The sequence below is a fragment of the Trematomus bernacchii genome, unplaced genomic scaffold (genome assembly GCF_902827165.1).
Source record: "Trematomus bernacchii unplaced genomic scaffold, fTreBer1.1, whole genome shotgun sequence".
In the NCBI taxonomy this organism is placed as follows: domain Eukaryota; kingdom Metazoa; phylum Chordata; class Actinopteri; order Perciformes; family Nototheniidae; genus Trematomus; species Trematomus bernacchii.
In genome coordinates, this window is record NW_022987567.1 from 2687498 (window position 1) to 2705751 (window position 18254).

General features: G+C 40.9%; 1 protein-coding gene across 1 annotated transcript in view; it reads right to left on the minus strand.

Annotated features, from left to right (window-relative positions):
• Window positions 1–657: 657 nt before the first annotated feature.
• dpysl2b (dihydropyrimidinase like 2b) overlaps window positions 658–18254 on the minus strand; it is a 34024-nt gene continuing 16427 nt past the window's right edge. The window contains 12 exon segments of the mRNA XM_034125872.1: window positions 658–2316; window positions 5077–5242; window positions 5419–5598; window positions 7431–7601; window positions 8612–8753; window positions 8832–8887; window positions 8889–8989; window positions 9532–9652; window positions 11138–11206; window positions 11831–11911; window positions 13496–13557; window positions 13645–13809. Coding sequence (XP_033981763.1) covers window positions 2225–2316; window positions 5077–5242; window positions 5419–5598; window positions 7431–7601; window positions 8612–8753; window positions 8832–8887; window positions 8889–8989; window positions 9532–9652; window positions 11138–11206; window positions 11831–11911; window positions 13496–13557; window positions 13645–13809 — 1406 coding nt within the window. The 3' untranslated portion in view covers window positions 658–2224.

Genomic DNA, 18254 nt, shown 5'->3' on the forward strand with positions numbered 1-18254 from the left:
TGTCCTATCTTAAGTAAGTTTCAAACATATAATTTTATCTTACTATCACAGAAGGAAAAGCTTAATTCATGGCCATGTCCCATATTTTTTCAGATCTAATATCTTGTCTTAAGAAATCCTAATACCTGTACATTGGATTCTGCCTGAATCTTTGATTAAAATGTACTCAAGACGGACCAGCCACAATATCAACTGCTCTCACTTGTCATCGGCTAGCTAGCTCTTGCTCTATCAGCACTGTCATCAGCTAGCTAGGGAGAGCTAGCTAGCGTGCTATCATGGAGGGAAAAAAGAGACACGTGTTCTTAAATAAGTGTCATCATATGGTTGGAGTGGCCTTTCATGTATCATATTTGATCCGTTCCCTGCTTTCATTGTCATTTAAATGTAGGACAGAGTATATGCCATCCTAACTTAGTAGGCTATAATTCTGTTAAAAGTAAATACTACAATTCAGGTTTTTATTTGTAATCCCTATAAATAGTTAGGAAACATGTTTCTTGCATGTCATCCTAAACCGAGATGAGATTCTGTAAAGAGGCCCCTGATCCTTTTGTGAGCTTGTTACTCCGTGTTGAGTCATGGGGGGAAAAAAGCCTGCAGAGAGAAGGTGACTGGTGGCCAAGACCTCGTTGACACAAGAACTAACACAGGAAATCAGTTGCTTGGCTTAATGAAAACCAGATCACGTAAAAAATAAAACGTCAAGTCCACAACAGTAAGCAGTGCTTTACATGAGCCTGCTGTGCGTGTCCCATTCCTCACACATTAACACTGCACAAAAGTACATTAGCTCATGTCTACTTTCAAGCATAAATCAATAGTGCTCAGCCCTTAGGCACCTAGTTACAGAATGACACTAAAAAGCAGTTTGACAACAAGTTAAAAACTCTAAAACATTTCAAGATATCGAGCATTTTTCGACTTTTCAGGGGCTCTACCGGTAGGATAGGCCCTATGAAAGCACAAACTCTGGCACCCTTGAATCGGTTTATCCTGGCTATTTTACCAGGATTATCAGTACAACTTCTGTGGGTTCAGGCACATAAAGAGTAGAAAAGAAAAAGGGATTTGGATGAGTATAAAACAGTCACATTTGGAGGAGGAGAAACATTCTGTATGTAAATGCACTGGTTGGTGATGGGACAGTTAACGGCTGACTGACAGCTGTCTATCAAAACCGTTATAATTACAGGAAACAAACTGGGGAATTTGTAGCAGTGAATGGCACCTTTCCCGCACCTCTAAGAGTTATCTAATAGGACGGCATTAAGAGACAATAAGGCAAGGAAAGGTTTGAAGTGACAGCGAATACAACTTTCTCTTTCCTCCCTAAATCTTTCCTACAATTCTCCCACTTAACAATGGCCTAACGCTTAAAAAAAACGAGGCATAAAGCTCTATTTACTACCTGCAAAAGCTCCTTCTCCTAACACTCACAAGCTCTAAGGCAGCTGCCAAATACGGAATATGGTTTTTTACTTATTTAGCTTAGCAAAAGGGAAACATGAGATGAGAGCCAGTGCAGCCAGAGTCTATAACCCAAATAAAAGATTTGTTTAACCTCAAGGCCGACCTCATGGTTAATAATCAATTGGAAATGGATCGCAGCAGTGTGTGATGGATGGCGGTGCACTGGAAAGGGAAGCAATTCAAACGCAACACAGTACAAATCACAGATACTCTGTTCTTGCCTCCTGAATAAACTGTAAGACTATTTCAATCATCCAGCTTGGCCTATTCAAGGAAAGATAATCTAGTTTTGTACAAATGCTCCATTTAAACTACTCCCCAAATGAAAAGAAACACAATGGACATCCTGCATGAAAATGTTCCTCTTCTCATAATTCAGTCCCACTTGACCCCCTAATAAAACAACAAAAAAAACATTAAAAGAATACAATGGCAGGGAAAAAAGTACGGTATAAAAAAACGAAATAATGCAGTCAAAAGTGCTCAAATAAGGAGTATTTCATTTTTTCATCATATGAGGCAGACATTTTTTTTCTTCTTTTTTTTTCTAACTGTGTCCTCTAGGATCCGGTTTTGGGGAGGGGGAGGAGGGTACGTGGTAAAGGAGGAGGGGAAAGATGGAGGCTGACGGATGGACCGGTGCTGGGAAGGGTTTGGTTCCCGGTGTCGTGATTTTTCTCGACCCCTCAGCTCCTGTCGGCCGACCCGTCCTCCGGTCTTTGTTTCCTCCTAAGTGGCCGAGGGCAGACCCCTAACCCAGGCTGGTGATGTTGGCCCTGCCGCCAGGGGGGGCCAAGGTGCGCTGGGTGTTCCGGCGAGGAATGTTGTCGTCCATCTGAGCGCCTGTGAGATCAAGAGGAAAGATGGGTATTCAAAGTTGTGTTTTCACTTGGTTGTTTAAAGGTCTCCTATTATACTGTTTTTCATCGATATATTATAGGTCTCGGATATATACAAAACATGTCTCTGAAGTGTTTGGCTCGAAATACCAAACAGATCACCCGTTGTAGCATCCCATAATCCCCTCTGTTTCAGCCCTGTTTCAAAAGTGCTGATTCTCTGTCTGTTACTTCAGATAAAAATAAGGAGCCACTCCCCACGCCCCTCTGAGAGATATTTGGTTAAAAAGAACACAATGGTGCTCTAGGAGGAGATTCAGGTGATAAGGGGGGGGGGGGGGGGGGTTACCTTGGTTGGTGATTGGCTAATACAAGCCAACAAATCGTTATGACATCATAAAGTGGCCAAAATCTGATCGGCTCATTTTCAGACAGGTTTTTATATAAATGGATCAGGACAAAAAGAGTGAGAATCTTTTTTCCTGAACGTTTATACATGTTGATGTATAAACGACATGAAAAAGTGGACTTAGCAAAATTGTATGTGGGGAATTCCATACATTTTACAACTGGTTCACTGGACTTGGTCAAACCTACGGAAGCCCTAAGGGGCATGTACGGAAGAAAATAAATAGCATCTCTTTTTTGTTATTTATTTTCTCCAGGATAACCTTCTCAAGTGTTTTTATTTAATTCTATGAAGTAAGGTAGTAATGTGCTTTTTCAGGTGATCTTTTTTTGTCAGGATCACTTTTAGAGCAATCATAACCCGTTTACTTACATTAATTAATTTCTCCATACACCTTTAATAATAGGTCATATTTACCTGCATGTATACATGTAACAAAGTTTAATATAAACCTAAGACCTACAGAATTTAAAACATGGTGTGTATATTTTTTTGCATCTGTTTTTTAACTCAAAAAAAGGAGAGAAAAATGATTTAGGTCAGACATAGAATAAGGATCAGGGATATCATAAAGTGGCGGGAAAATGTATTCCATGCATTGATTCACTTCTGCACTGTGTTTAACTAAACTAATGTAAAGTCTATCAGAAATCAGTACTTTTTTTTATCCTGCGAGAAACTTGCTTTTGTGACAGTTGCTACAATTATATGAAATTGAATAAATATTGTTCAAACTAAAATGCGCATATTTAATTACAACATATAACATGTATTTTACAATATACACTGGTGTTTGAGTACTAATAAGATATCATTGCTGAATTGCACGGCCAAGCAGGCAGGGTCAGGGGAAAAAGTGATGCAAATTAGCTGGAGGTCAATAATGTGATTACAGAGTTTACCTTAGTTGAACTCTTTATGGATTTCATGTAACCATGCCATGAGAGAATCCAATGCAGTGACACGGCTCAGATGGATTGGATTTGGTTCAATGTTCTCTCTCCTGAATGCTGGTGTGGTGGAACGCTTTACGTTTCCATGTGCCAATAGATGCTGAATGGTGTCCTTAGCTCACTTCATAGATGTTCATGGTAACAATAAGCAGTGTTAAGGAATAATTCTTCTAGATATCTAACCTTTTGCTCTGTGACGTTTTATGATCTACTCTGACGTCTGTTATCTCCTTTAAGGAAAGGCATTGGTGCCATATGTGTTGTTGTCACCAGTTTGTGACCGGTCAACTTGTCTGGCACGAATGGTAATTGTTGTGAGAACGCTGAGGCACTTCTTTATCGGTGTTTGTGGACTCTTAAGGTGTGAAATCTTTGAGGCCATAAGTGTCGGACGCAAGTGATTCAGTGTTCCCAGCTGTTTAGTCTACTCCTTCAGAGATGTTGATTTCTCTCTGTGAACCAGTTAAAAGGTCTAGCATAGAGAGAGGCTCTTCAGAATTGACGTGGCAACTCTCCCGTGTAGTCAGAACCTCTGACTCTTTGATTTGTGATGTGAATCCTCCGGCCGATACTCTGAATAAACCCATCAGTGTTTGACATCAAAAGCTCCAACTCTCACCGTGTCTCCTTCCTGAGTCGGTGACTCCCACTGCATTGATACACAGAAGTTTCCCCCACACTAATAAGATATGATTGCTGAATTGCACGGCCAAGCAGGCAGGGTCAGGGGAAAAAGTGATGCAAATTAGCTGGAGGTCAATAATGTGATTACAGAGTTTACCTTAGTTGAACTCTTAATGGATTTCATGTAACCATGCCATGAGAGAATCCAATGCAGTGACACGGCTCAGATGGATTGGATTTGGTTCAATGTTCTCTCTCCTGAATGCTGGTGTGGTGGAACGCTTTACGTTTCCATGTGCAAACAATAGATGCTGAATGGTGTCCTTAGCTCACTTCATAGATGTTCATGGCAACAATAAGCAGCACTATTCAATGGTACAGAAGTGCACTTTCTCTAATGCTGGGGATGTCATGCTGTGTAGTGTAATCATTTTACGACTGTAGGTAGATGAGTGCAAAATAGAAGTTTGTTATTCCCTTTTGTCTTTTCAATTGAACCAACACAACAGACATTAATTGCAAACTGTGGTTAATTAGCCATGTATTTAAAGAGTTTAAAGCAAAAAGCCAAAAACTATTTTTGTCGGTGTAATAAGGACATTGTAAGTAACCAGAGCCAGGGGAGGGGGGGTTATATTATAAGCAAATAACTTAGAATATTCAAGATAAGAGTTAGTTTTTATTAAGAAAAATTATGTAGATCAAAGTGGTAGATTGATGGGGGAAACAAAAAAAATCATACATTCACAATAAATTACAGTAGCTGATCAGAACTGACCGGAGAGGCTGAACCCAGACTGGTGCAGGTTACGGACGGGCTGGTTGGGCTGCTTGGCCGGCGAGTTCTTTGCGGAGGAGGCAGGGGTCATGGTTTTGGGGGTGACGGACACCTCGCAGACTGGGCCATCATACAGACCTCTGGGTACACCCCTCAGCTCAGCAAGCTGGATGCAAAAAAGGACACAACATTCATGGCAGTGAGAATAAACAAGAAATATCTCTAAAAAGCTGCTTCATCCCCCAAAGTCCTAAAAATGATTAATCCTTAGAAATGGCTGGGTGTGGAGCTTTGCCTCCTATCTAAATATAGTTTATGTTAGAGGAAACTAGAGTACGGTACCCTGCTGCGAGCCTTTATCCTCTTGTAGACGTAGTCGGGGAAAGGCTTGCGGGCCACGAAGCGCCCCGAGCCCTCGATGGTGTGGAGGTTCCCTTCCTCCAACACGATCTTCCCCTGGCTGATCACCACCAGAGGCCCGCCGCGCACCTCCGTGCCCTCAAAGATGTTGTACTCCACAGTCTGCAGAGGAGGGAGAAGATAGATAAAGTGTGCGAAAATGAAGTGTGAACATCTCAATATAACTTCTTCTAACACATTTCATAGACAAAGACAGTACAGTACATAATGAATCCACTATCCTTGACATTAGTTTTTGATGAAAGTGGGTAAATTCAGTTTGTGTGGGTTTGTTGTTATCTCAAGTACGCCTTTAAGATTTCAGTCTCCAAATGATAACTGGATGCTGGGTTCACGTGGTGCTGGAATAATCGGAAAAATTAGTTCCAGTCTGGGAAATTGCACATGTATCCCCCTAAAGTTGGAACAATAACTCGAAAAGTAATATGGTATTAGGTTGTAAGTTATCCAAAAAAGTAAAAAGATAGTATTGGCAATAACCCCGTTACAAGTAACGCAATCTTCTATTGAATTTAGGTAAATTATTTTTATCCCAGCTGCTTGTACTTCAAACTACTAATGAAGATAAATCCTCACAGAAACACATTTAAAGCTGACTCATCTCCAGCTGATTTCCCACCATCATCATAAAGATTTAACATCGGGTTGTATCTGGGAAAGTTGCCGCTTTCATTCACAGCTTTATCCAAAAATCTCCCTCAGACTTCCTCTGGAAACTTGCCACAGAAATATTGATGCACTTTCCAGCCTGTGTGTTCACAGATGATGCACGCCACCTTACAGAATTGGCAGAATGTCGATGGATTACAGTGCACTTGTGAAAAGAGCTTAACTGATTTAACTCGAACAGAGATGAAAGCGATTCGCTGGGCAAAAAAAGAAAGCCTGATGTGGTAAACAGACCTCAGTTCTCAGGCCAAAGGAGGAAGAGGAAAGAGATGAAGGAGAGGGTCCTGTGAGGGGTTTGGCTGTTTGGGTGTGTGTGGACAGGGAGGGAGGGGAGGTTGCTGTGTGACGAATTTGGACGCTGTATGAATGCTCTTTCCTAAAAGCTACTGGAGCTGAGGTCATGGCAAGCTGGTGGAGTCTGAAATGAGATCACCAGAAGGCTGGGCTATCCTGTGACACACACACACACACACAGACACACACACTTAAAATGAGCAGTTTCTCCCTTGAACATTGGTCATTTTTCTGACCAAGAGGAATCAAAAGAAACTAAAGAACATGGGCTTAAGCAAACGGAGTCCGAGGACATACACAGTAATAGTCTCTGTGTCTCACACACGCACACACACACACACACACACACACACACAAATCCGCCTGCTAACAATCAGAAGCGATGTGTTCAAGTTCCCTGGCAGATTTTAAGGATGACATCACTCCCTTGACGCTGTGTGAGGCCCACACCCTGTTCAATGGTCAGACGTGGATACAACCAAAAGTGCAAAAATAAATCAGTGGCTCTGACGGTCATGAATAATATTAGCTGGATTCTAATAATCAATCAGATATTTTAAAAAAGTATTTATTTTGAAACTAAATAAATGTTTTTGCACGAATCTAGGATGTATATCATTGACAATCACTAACCTGCTTGGTATTTTTTAAACTTTTGGAGTTACGTTTCCATCAAAAGTATTCATATATTTATTGCACCTTGTGGACAAGTCAAAACTAGTTGCATTATTTTCAGCTACTCACTCATTTGTAGGGCCATTGCTGCCTGAATGTAAAACACCAGTAACTTGAGAAGCATTTCAAAGAATCCACTATTTTGAGAATGTCAAAATGTCTGACTCGGGATTTATCAAAAAAAGCCCTGTGGGCAGAAACCGCATAACAAACACACATGTGGCTTCAATATTTGACGTCAGGTAGCCTCAGCATTTGTAAATATTATTAGTTATGAAACTCTGAGAGGCTGGTACCGAGTTGTGGCTCTTGGCGGAGATGATCTTGGTGACGTCGGGGTCCCACAGCACCAGGTCGGCGTCTGAGCCCACGGCGATGCGGCCCTTGCGGGGGTACATGTTGAAGATCTTGGCTGCATTGGTGCTGGTCACCGACACAAACTGGTTCTCGTCCATCTTACCCGTCACCTGGAATCAATCAGAACTGGGAGTGAGAACAGAATAGGAACCACTGTCCCACTTTCATTTAGTCCTGTCAGATCTGATCTACTCCGTGCCATAACTATTTCCACATGTTTATTCAATCATTCTTGCTCAGTACGGACTTTTATGTTCAACAGTTACAGTCATTTGCTTATGTGTGTTATGATGGATATGCATTTTTTTGTGTGCATGGTTGTTGCGATGTTTTCCCCTCTTGCCTGTGTCATGCTGCCGGTGCATGTGTGTTGTCAAATTGCTCTACTGTTAGCATTTAATAAAGGCGAAATGCTAATGAGTTAGACAACATGCAAATGTGAATAGCATGACTAAAACAGACATATCTTTCTGGTTATTTTAAATCCAATCATTTGATTTTGCAAAAGATGAACTATTTGATTGGTTTGATATTGTTGTTACATATATGGTATGGTATCTATATGTCTTGCTCCTTTTTTGCATATTTTTTACAAGAAGATTAGGCAACACAAATATTTTTGTTATACTATTTTGTAGAATTACATTTCAGAGATGCTGGGTGAAATTTGTTACAGACGATGCAGACATTTCTTAAAATTTCAGAGCCCTTTAAAGTCTAAAAATCAACATTTAATGAAAATTCACAACATGCATTTGAAAAACCAGATAGACTGCTTGAACCAATATTTGTTGTTGTTTAGCCTTTCAAAAACAATATTGTTTAGTGTGGTCTGCTTTCATGCTTGCTGCTTAAAAAGGGAGGCAATGATGACTTGTAAGAATGAAAGAAAGCTGATTTTAAAGAAAGCTGAATAAAAAAAAACTGATTTGATTGGATGATTACCTTTATTTAAATTGAGGATTTTGTTCAACAATTGTGATGACATGATAAAATATGACAGCAAATGTTCAAAGCTTGATTCAAAAACCTCAATAAAAGCTTCAGATATGTTTTGAACAGCATTCGAAACAGCCCTACTATGGGCTTCATTAAAAAAAAATAGTATAAAAATACGTACCACACACTTGTCCCAGATGATAGACATCCTCTCCTCAGTACCATTGACGCCTTCAGGGATCAAGCTGAAGTCATCTTTGCCCACGGCACGCTGGGCCGTGTTAAAGGGACAGTGCGCACTTCCTGTCACCTGCAGGTCACCACTGAAAGAGAAAGTGAAGTTGTCACACAAAGTCCAATTTGTCATTAGGATATTTCTCCCTGTTTGGATCCTCCCTCACCAGGACAGCAGGGAGTTGAGATAGTCTGGTGTGGTGGGGTCGGGGCTCAGGGGGGGGGGAGGTGACGAAGGCCGCTGCCTTGGCCCAGTTCTTGCTCCAGTAGTGAGAGCCATCTGTTCCCAGGCTCGCAGTGATTGGCTCTCCGTAGACCACAGTGCCTGCAATAACAATCCCACATTTAACACCAGTTACTACACTCCTAAAATGTGTGAGTGTCTGTTTTGATGTCTCTGTTTGGCAGAATACACTTGAATTTTAAGTTATTTTAGGAGTTCCTAGTCCAAAACCTAAGATTGAATAGTGGAAACCCACAAATGAAGTGTTTATGTCAGTGTTAGTGGGGTAGATTGAGGATTTGTTTTAGGGCTCATCTCTTTGGTTTCTAGTTTTGGAAAAGAGACATTAATAGGCTATTTTGATTTTGATTATTAGGTATGGTTGTTTGAGACACCCATGCCATGGGTATGGAACCAAAATACACATTAAAAAAACAAAATACACGTTAAAAAAATGCATCTTATACGTTTTTCTTACATGAACTTTTCTTAATTTAGCATACCAAATGTGAAATCAATATATTTAGGTGACTTTCTTTTCGACTATAACACAAACAAGGTAGGTATCTTCTGAAATCTGATCTATCCCATTTAAATGGTGACATATTGCAGGAAATGATGGATTTGTGTATTTTGAGTCTCACCCTTCTTCCTGGCCTGGGCGATGACATCAGCAGCGCTCTTGCTCATCACCTTGGTAATGTAGAGAGGGCAGTTGGTCTGATTGGCCACCGTCACAGAGCGGTTCACAGCCTCCGCCTCCACCTGCACAAGAGAGGGGACAACAGAAAGTGGAGGGATGATATTAGTTTGATATTCCACTTCTACATACTTTTTTATTCAATACTGACCACCACATCTCCATCATTTCCCTACAAATATAACCTCCACAGCTCTTACGGTTTCCCCAGTCCTATGGAAAATTCATCAATTCCAACTTTAAAACATTCGGGGTGTTTTTTTGTATAAACAATACTTCCGACTTTCTTAGGAATTAAACACAAGACCAATACACAGATAAAGTGTCGATCAAAGTGAGTTGAAAAACTGGCTAACATGAACTTCGTAAACAGCCTTTGGACAACATTCTTAAGAAAGTAGATCCAGAATTATGTTGAAAATGTAATCGTTTTGTGTAGACATTAGCTATTTGCCGAGAGATTAAAAAGAAAGAAAATGAATACCACTCATCTGTACACCATTTATGAAACAGCTGGTTAGCCTAGCCTAGCTTAACGACTGAAAACAGCTAAAGGAAGGGACTGAGAGTTCATCATTTGTCCGCACTTTGTTCTTTGTATGTACTGATAAAGAGGGGATAATATGCTATGTAGTCCATTGAGCTTTGGACAGAGTCATGCTAGCTGTCTCCCCCCAAATCCAATCTTTGTGCTAAGCTAAGCTAACCAGCTCCAGACAGGATCTTTATATTCATGGTAATGACACGGCAAGAAAGCGAAGAAAGCTATTTTCTAAAATGTTCACTCAAGTGTGTTGATGCTTTAAAATCAGATTTTCATCCATAGCAACAAAAACAAGGTAAAACACTTAAGAGAATCCTGGCAATTTATTTTGACAAGTGAGATGGCAGGATGGTGATATTTCTGTGACACACTAACAAAGTGTTCCAAGAAGTAAGAACACACTCTCTTCTTTTGGATACTGTTTTACATATTTTTGGTTGTCTTTTTTTGCCCAACCACCAACGTTGCTAATAACACTATTATTAAATCCGTAAAATAACAGCTTGGATTACAATCAAGATTTGATTAACCTAAGCACGAATGGCTCAGTCATGGCAACTTCCTGTAGGGTGGTGAGAAACCCTTTATTACTTTACCTTACTTAAGTGAAAGCATGTTATAGCCACAGAGGAAAATATATGCAATTTATTTTATTTGAAGAAAACCTTCCTTTAGAAGAAGACGGACAGTTCAATCATTAAACCCAGCTACCATACTACTTTGTTCCACCGTCTGAATGTTCATGGGTAACAACCATGATTCATGTGCTCCCAACAGGAATTTTCAAGTTAAATATATGGAGGTGGATCTGAAGCGGATGTTTAAGTATTTGCCAAGGCAGCGAGAAACCCATGCGTCAGTGTAAAACTGTCAAACAACGTAAGGCCAACAGCTGGGAAGCTTGGAGAGGTCAAAAACCCTGGCTCAAGAGATTAATTGATTTCTCACTTCCCAAAGTCACACCAGATTGAGGTGGTCAGTGTCCACAGAGCTGAACCTGTCTTACCTCCTCAGGGCGGCTCAGCACGTGTCCCTCAGGCCCAGTGATCCCCTGCTCCAGGATCTTCTGCTGCTCCTAAACACAAACAAACAAATCAGCCTGGAAACGGGAGATATTGAGTCCTGTCAATGTGCATGCATCGACACTTAAAGCCTAAGACTTCATTGGTTGACTTAATGCCATGATGTATTCATGTCTAGATCAATTCCTCAGGAAGTGAGAAGGCGCTGAAGTAATTTTTTCATAATCGCCAAATGGTGGTGCTACCGCTGTGTTAGTCACATGACGTCAGAGGGCCCAAAAATACTTTTCCCCCCATTGACTAACATTGGGAAAGAGACGTCTGTAAATGAGCAGATAACTTGTTCGCAGCTAATCCAACTACCCAGTTCAACACTTGAATAGCCCTTAGGGTTAGGTCCTTGTGAGATGTGAAATGCACTGAAAGTAGAATCAAGACTTATTTGTCCTCTTTATTCATTTAACTACAGCTGAGACCAGAAGTGTTGTAACGAAGTCAACTAGAGCTTAAAGAAAATGGGTCCAAATCAAGGTAGTTGAGAGTCAGAGCACTTTGGCTTATTGTGCCACTGAGTAACTTTAACAGAAATGAACAGGGCCCCGCCTTCAACACTTAATCCAGTTCTCTTAATACATCCTGGGTCCAGATCCCGGCTCTTATGAAGTGAAATGTCGTACCTCAGCTACAATGTCTCCATTCTCAGCGTGCACCTGGGCGATGGCTCCCAGATCTCGGATCACACTGAACACCTCGTACACCTGCAGCGAAGAGAGGGAGACGCACTTATGATCTGATGCATGAAAGCAACTTGTGGTTGTCAACACACATTTATACAGTCTTCTCTCTACAGTATGTCATCTAGGAGTTTCAAATAGCAACAAGCCAATATCATTCATGAAAAGTGAAACACTGACAGATTACATATTCTTAAAAAGGGACGCCTTTATTTGGAACTTCCCACGGCACATATGTTTCACCATTTCTGTCTAAGCTCATCCTAGGCATTGATTGACTAGTTGGTGTAGAGAAAGCATATCATATCTTTGTTTCTTTCAAATAACATTTCTATCAGTGTGTTTTCTAAAGAATAAATACAGAATATATTTGTCTTCTTTTAGTGCTGAAGGGGTCTTTGAAAAAACACTTTTCATCTGTTAAACAGGGTTCTGACAATGTTTTTATTTTTGTTCTTGTCAGTATGATTGTCAAAGTGCTTTTCAAGTCATATACACAGGAGAGAAACATATTTGGATTAAACTTAGAAAAGGGGTTCAGAGGAAAGATAAAGTCTCACTTGCTTCCCAAAGCTTCGATAGAGTTCTGACAGTTTTTCTTTTTCTGTTGTTGTGTATTCCTATTTTTAGCCATGTTTGGGATGCCGATGCGAGTCTGACACTTGAGGTTTCGAGGGAAAGTATGCGTTTATGGTGAAACGGAAATTCGACACTGATTTCTGCAAAGTATGTTTCTCTCTCTCTCTCTCTGATTGTTTATCAAACCCTGCGATAACTTCAGGGACCGTAGGGAAACTGACGAGTTGAGTGAGTCATCCCCTCCTGACTGCAAGACGCTTAACAATAAAGAGTTGCCAGAGTTTGACGCGAGAAAGTAAAAATGATAATCTCTTTTCTCCTCACACAGGTGCAAAAAGAGCGACACAGATCTGTTTCAAAACACATTCACGCATGGACTCATTAGTTTTGCACCATGAGTCAGAAAGAGACTTGGACAGAGATGTATTTTTTATTATCCATTCACTCTCCCTGGAGAAACACACACACACACACACAGTCGGTAGGAAATGAAGAGCCAAAATCAAGGCTAATCTCTACATCTGCTTTTTTGACTCATTCCAACAAGACAACATCCCAACAGACTGACTGAAAACATATTTAAAAAAGATGGTTTGTTCTTCCTGTAATTATTCTGAATGACAGCAACAGTAAACAAGTTATGATTTAGTTGTTTTCTGGATAATGCAAAAATGCTTCTACAGTAAACGGCACTATCTTTGATTGTGGATTGTGCGCTGTCACTTTCCATATGTCATGTTACAATGAGGTCCATTATACTGACTAGAAATTAATATGGATCATATTTGTCTTCAAGTGCCGCAGAAGAAAGTCCCATGTTAAAGTCTCAGTTTAATTAGATTAAGTGTAGGCAAAACAGTGTCAATGTGAACAAGCCACAACACGCCCCCAACTTTACTTAAAATCGATAACATTGTATTCGATTTATATTTGACCTTTAGTGTAGCATTATTCATATCTAAAAGCCCTGCAGAGAAAATGCATTTAAAGTCTTCTGTTTGTGACAATGAAAAGAGGAGAGGTCCCTACCTGAGAGTCAGATAGCTGGAAAACGTCCTTATAAGCCAGGTAGACCAGAAAAGAGTTGACACCTACAGACACAGGACATCAGTGTGAAAACCACGAAAGGGAAGATAAAAGCAGAAAATATATAAAGTGTGAAAGTGTTCGAAGAGTACCGTGGTCCTTCACGAGCGTCTCCATGTCCTCCTGGATGCCCTTGTGCCACTCGGTGATATCGACGTGCAGCGAGTAGTCGCAGCAGGACTTGCTGTCGGCCCATTCGCGCCACTGCTCGAAGGCCGAGAGGAGGCTGACGCCGGTCTCAGGAAGCACGTGGTCAACTGGACACACACACAAACACAGACATTGATTGAGCCAAACAGATCATTGCAGCATCCCATAATCCCCTCTAGTTCAGCCCTGTTTCAAAAGTGCTGATTCTGTGTCTGTTACTTTAGATGAAAATAAGGAGCCCCTCCCCACGCCCCTCTGAGAGATATTTGGTTAAAAAGAACACACTGGTGCTCTCGGAGGAGATTCAGGTGATACGGCGGGGTGGTTGGTGATTGGCTAATGGTTACACAAGCCCAAAAATCGTTATGACATCATAAAGTGGCCAAAATCTGATCAGCTCATTTTCAGACAGGTTTTTATAGAAATGGATCAGGACAAAAAGAGAGGGGGTCTTTGTTCCTGAAACTTTCAGAATCTCTTTACACAGAGGGGACACATGTTGATGTAGAAAAGACATGAAAACGTGGATTTTGCATAATAGGTGACCTTTAAGAAATGTAATCCTTAAGTGTTGTTAGCCTTATTAGACATCTGTTTTAAAGTTTCGGACAGTGTTTTATACCACTGCAAGATAAGGGTCCGTGGGAAGAAACACAAACTGACCTGGGGTTATAAGGTCACCTCTTGCAGATCCCCTTCAGTATAAACATCTTGTGTCTTGTGTGTCTCAGTGTTTTATGGCGGGTATCTGGTCCATGGTTTTACGACATGTATGTGTTAGAAAATCGCTCTCTTGTAACTCTTTAAAAAGCTGTATGTTACTCACCAGTGGAGAACTAAACTAACATTATGTTCATGTGTGCATATACTGCTCACTAATCACTCTCCAGACAGCAACTGATTTTAGGTTGCAATGACACTTCGAACCAAACAGAGACAAATTAAAGTTGACACCTGATGGTCAGATATGTTCCAGATTATTCTCAAATTACCCTTGATATTAATCCTCGAGGATTACCAGATCCATGACTCCTGTCATTACAAACCATCATCTGCTCCATCTGCTCATGGTTTCCACCACACAGAGAAGAACTATATGATCTCAAGATGCTATTTTTGAAGAAGCTACTTTTCAGTGAATGTAATGGCTCCCATCTGCTGATGTGTGTTCCTTCAGTAGGCCTAAAAACGATGTGCTTTTCTACATTGGGGACACAAATCCTGAATATTTTTACCCAATTTCACTGTCAATCTGTCAAATTAATTACTTACTATTTTAGTCTGTACAACTTCAAAAAAGTAGTTCATAGTAAACATCAGAATTTCCTAGACCATGTCTCGACATTTCTAAAGATTGCAGTAGATAGAAGCATGGAAATATATTTAATTTACTAGCCAATCCTCATGCTAAGCAGCCAGAACCAGTAGGTATTGATAAATCAATTGTAAAAGTGTATTTTTTTTATTAGTAAACTTGTCAGTTAATTATTCCAGAGATAAATCAAGTCATGCTATGTGGTCCCAAGAGCTTCTAACTTCCTTTTTTGTGAAACTACTTTGAATATATGTTCAGACTGACGGCTCACATCAGATTTCTGGAGTTTAGACGGAATTTGGATTAATTTGAAACCCAAAATCCACAGGAGGATTGACAAGCATGTTTTCTTAAAAAAAAAAATCACACCATTCATCTGAGCCAGAAACTGCAAAGACATCAATTATTTGCATATTTTACAATTCAGAACAGTCCTTAAAGGGCCCATGTCATGGCCATTTCCACTGATCATAATTCCATTGTTGAGGTCTACTAGAATAGATTTATACTGTGCATTTTTCCAAACTCACATTGGTTTCTCATACAGCATCTCTGTAAACTACGTGTATTCACTGAATTTCACTCTCTGCCTTTAACGGCACGTTGTAGCTCCAATAGCTCCAGCCCCCACCCTCCCTGTGAGCACAGTGTGCTCTGATTGGTCGGGACGTTGTGAATCGCGCTGAGCTCTGTGGAGGTGTTGTTTCCTTGTTAGCGATCAGAGATGGGGTCGTTACTAAAAAAAAGTAATATATTACATATTACATATTACTTTTTAAAAAAAAGTAATATATTACACTACTTCGTTACTCTCTACATAAAAGTAACTCGTTACTTTACTCGTTACTTTACTCGCAGGGCCGGCCCGCCCCTCCCTACAGGCAGATCACGCAGACTGCTAAAGTTTTAAATGTTCTCTTTAGTTCAGTTTCCATTGTCGCATAAGACTGATCCAGATAGCTCTGACTATGGCTGTCCTCTGTCTCCTGCTATCTCCTGCGCAGTATATCTCTGAACGATGCGATGGTGATTCCACTGTGCAAATGGGCAACATTACCTCTACTATGAAGGATGCTACAAGCCTGTCCATCTCTGCTTTGGTTACCGGTCCTCCAAATTCTAATTTGTGCTGCTTCAGAGTCGGCGGCGGCGTACTCACAACATCCTCACTCTGGGTTCGGGGGTCCTTAGCTATTAGCTTCACCTTAGCATGTGTTCTTTGCAGGTGTTTGTTGAGGTTTGACGTGGTGTTTGCAGCAGTGGATAACAGCTTCTGGCCTGGACACAGTTTGCACCTCACCGTCACATTCCTGTCTATTCTTCGGACGAACTCAAAATAATGGGCATACCTCCACCCCTCGAAAGTTATCGCTGACTCCATGTTTATGCAGCACTGCACGTGGAGATGTGGACGTGCAAGTCGCGCAGATTACGTACATATAAATCTGCGGCGGAAACCCCTCTTGTCTGTCAGTGTGATTATGACTGATTTTATAAAAGTAACGAAGTAACGCGTGTCGGGGCAATGTTAGTAACTGTAGTGTGATTACTGAATTATAAAAGTAACGCGTTACACTACTCCGTTACCGACAAAAGTAATATTATTACAGTAACGCGTTACTTTGCACTAGTTACTTTGTAACGCGTTACACCCAACTCTGTTATCGATACACAGCCAAACACAGCCAAACTCATCCTGAGCAAACACAAAGTCACAGCCGAAGTAAAAACAATAAGTGTGGCTTGATATTGAGTAAGAAAAAGGTTGATAAACGCTGTGAGAATGGGTCTGCAGAGAGAATTTCGCCGCGATCCCAACTGTCTGTTATCAGCCTGCAGCCAGGGAGGAGAAATCAGCTGAGCTGCCTGCTCCCTGCACACAGATGTGTGTGTGAGGAAGTCCGTGGATTGGTCAATTTGGACCAATCAGCGGGGGCTTAACGTAACGGCTCCGCGGACGTAACGTAACGGCTCCACGGATTGGTCCATTTCGTTCCGGGTACGGCTTGACATCATGCCGTACCCGGAACGAAATGGAAGAATCAAATGGACAATGACGTATCTCCGATGAGGCGTTTTGGGGAGGTATTTTCTGTGTTAGAGTTTTACTCGCTACAGGGTGTACTTTGAGGGTTTGTGACTCTGCACACCGTTTACATGCATAAAAACCTTCATAACACACAAGGGGACGGGTAATAACTGGAAAAGCATGACATGGGCCCTTTAAATGAATCATGTGTAATACAGCCTGGCTTCAGGAGATACAACCACAATACGCTACAATCTTAGATAAAAGAGCTAAATCTATCCAAAGAATGTATTGTACAGAAAATAAACAGGGTGCACTAAACGTATTCTTTAAAAAACAATAAATTCAATCCAACAGTCACAGAAAAAATTTAATTAAAACTGATCAAAGAAGACAAGAGAGGTTTGAAGTAAAGGTTGTTGAAATGTCAATAGTTCAAGTAAAGCCTGTGGAGTCCCTGTTTCTTTTTTGTCCAATTATTGTAAAAGGAATGATCAAAGAAACCTTTTAGAGCATTAAAACGATGTAATACTGCACCATAGCAAAGCATTCTCCTTCTTATAGCCATGATTGTGCAGTTTTACAGGCGGTGCAGGACTCATTTACTGCAGTGACAAACGAGGCTGCAGAGTATAATGTGACAGGAGGAGGAAACGCCCTGAAACTCCTTCAGAGGGTTAAAGTCTGGACCACACAGAACATCATGGAGTTTAATCGTAATGTTTGATTTTAAACACATCTGTCCGTCTACATGTTAAACGTTTGTCTCTGTCTCATCTCTCAGAGGACATTTCCAACGCTCACTTTGACCCTCTTTATGCGTTTGGTGCAGTCCCGTTCGGCCATGCGTTACGGCCGTGTTGCAGACCTGATCCTGCAGCAGTCAGCGTTTACGCTCTGAGGTGGCAATGACACACGAGAGCCTGGGAGAGTTTGTTTTACTGAGAGGGAGGGTTCATTTGCTGAGTCAGCACAGAGGAGGGCCGAGCTTCATTTAAATGTGTTGTCTATACAGTCCTCTGTCCTCTTAAAACAACGTACACAGGAACGTAAACCGCTAGTAAGGGACTGATAGTATATAGACAAAATGTACTGACAAATCTCCTCGTGGAATCAACGTATGTATTCAATGTATACCAAATCTATATAGGGTGGAACACTTTTAAGTCTTAAATAACCTAACAATTGGTCTCAATATTCACATAATT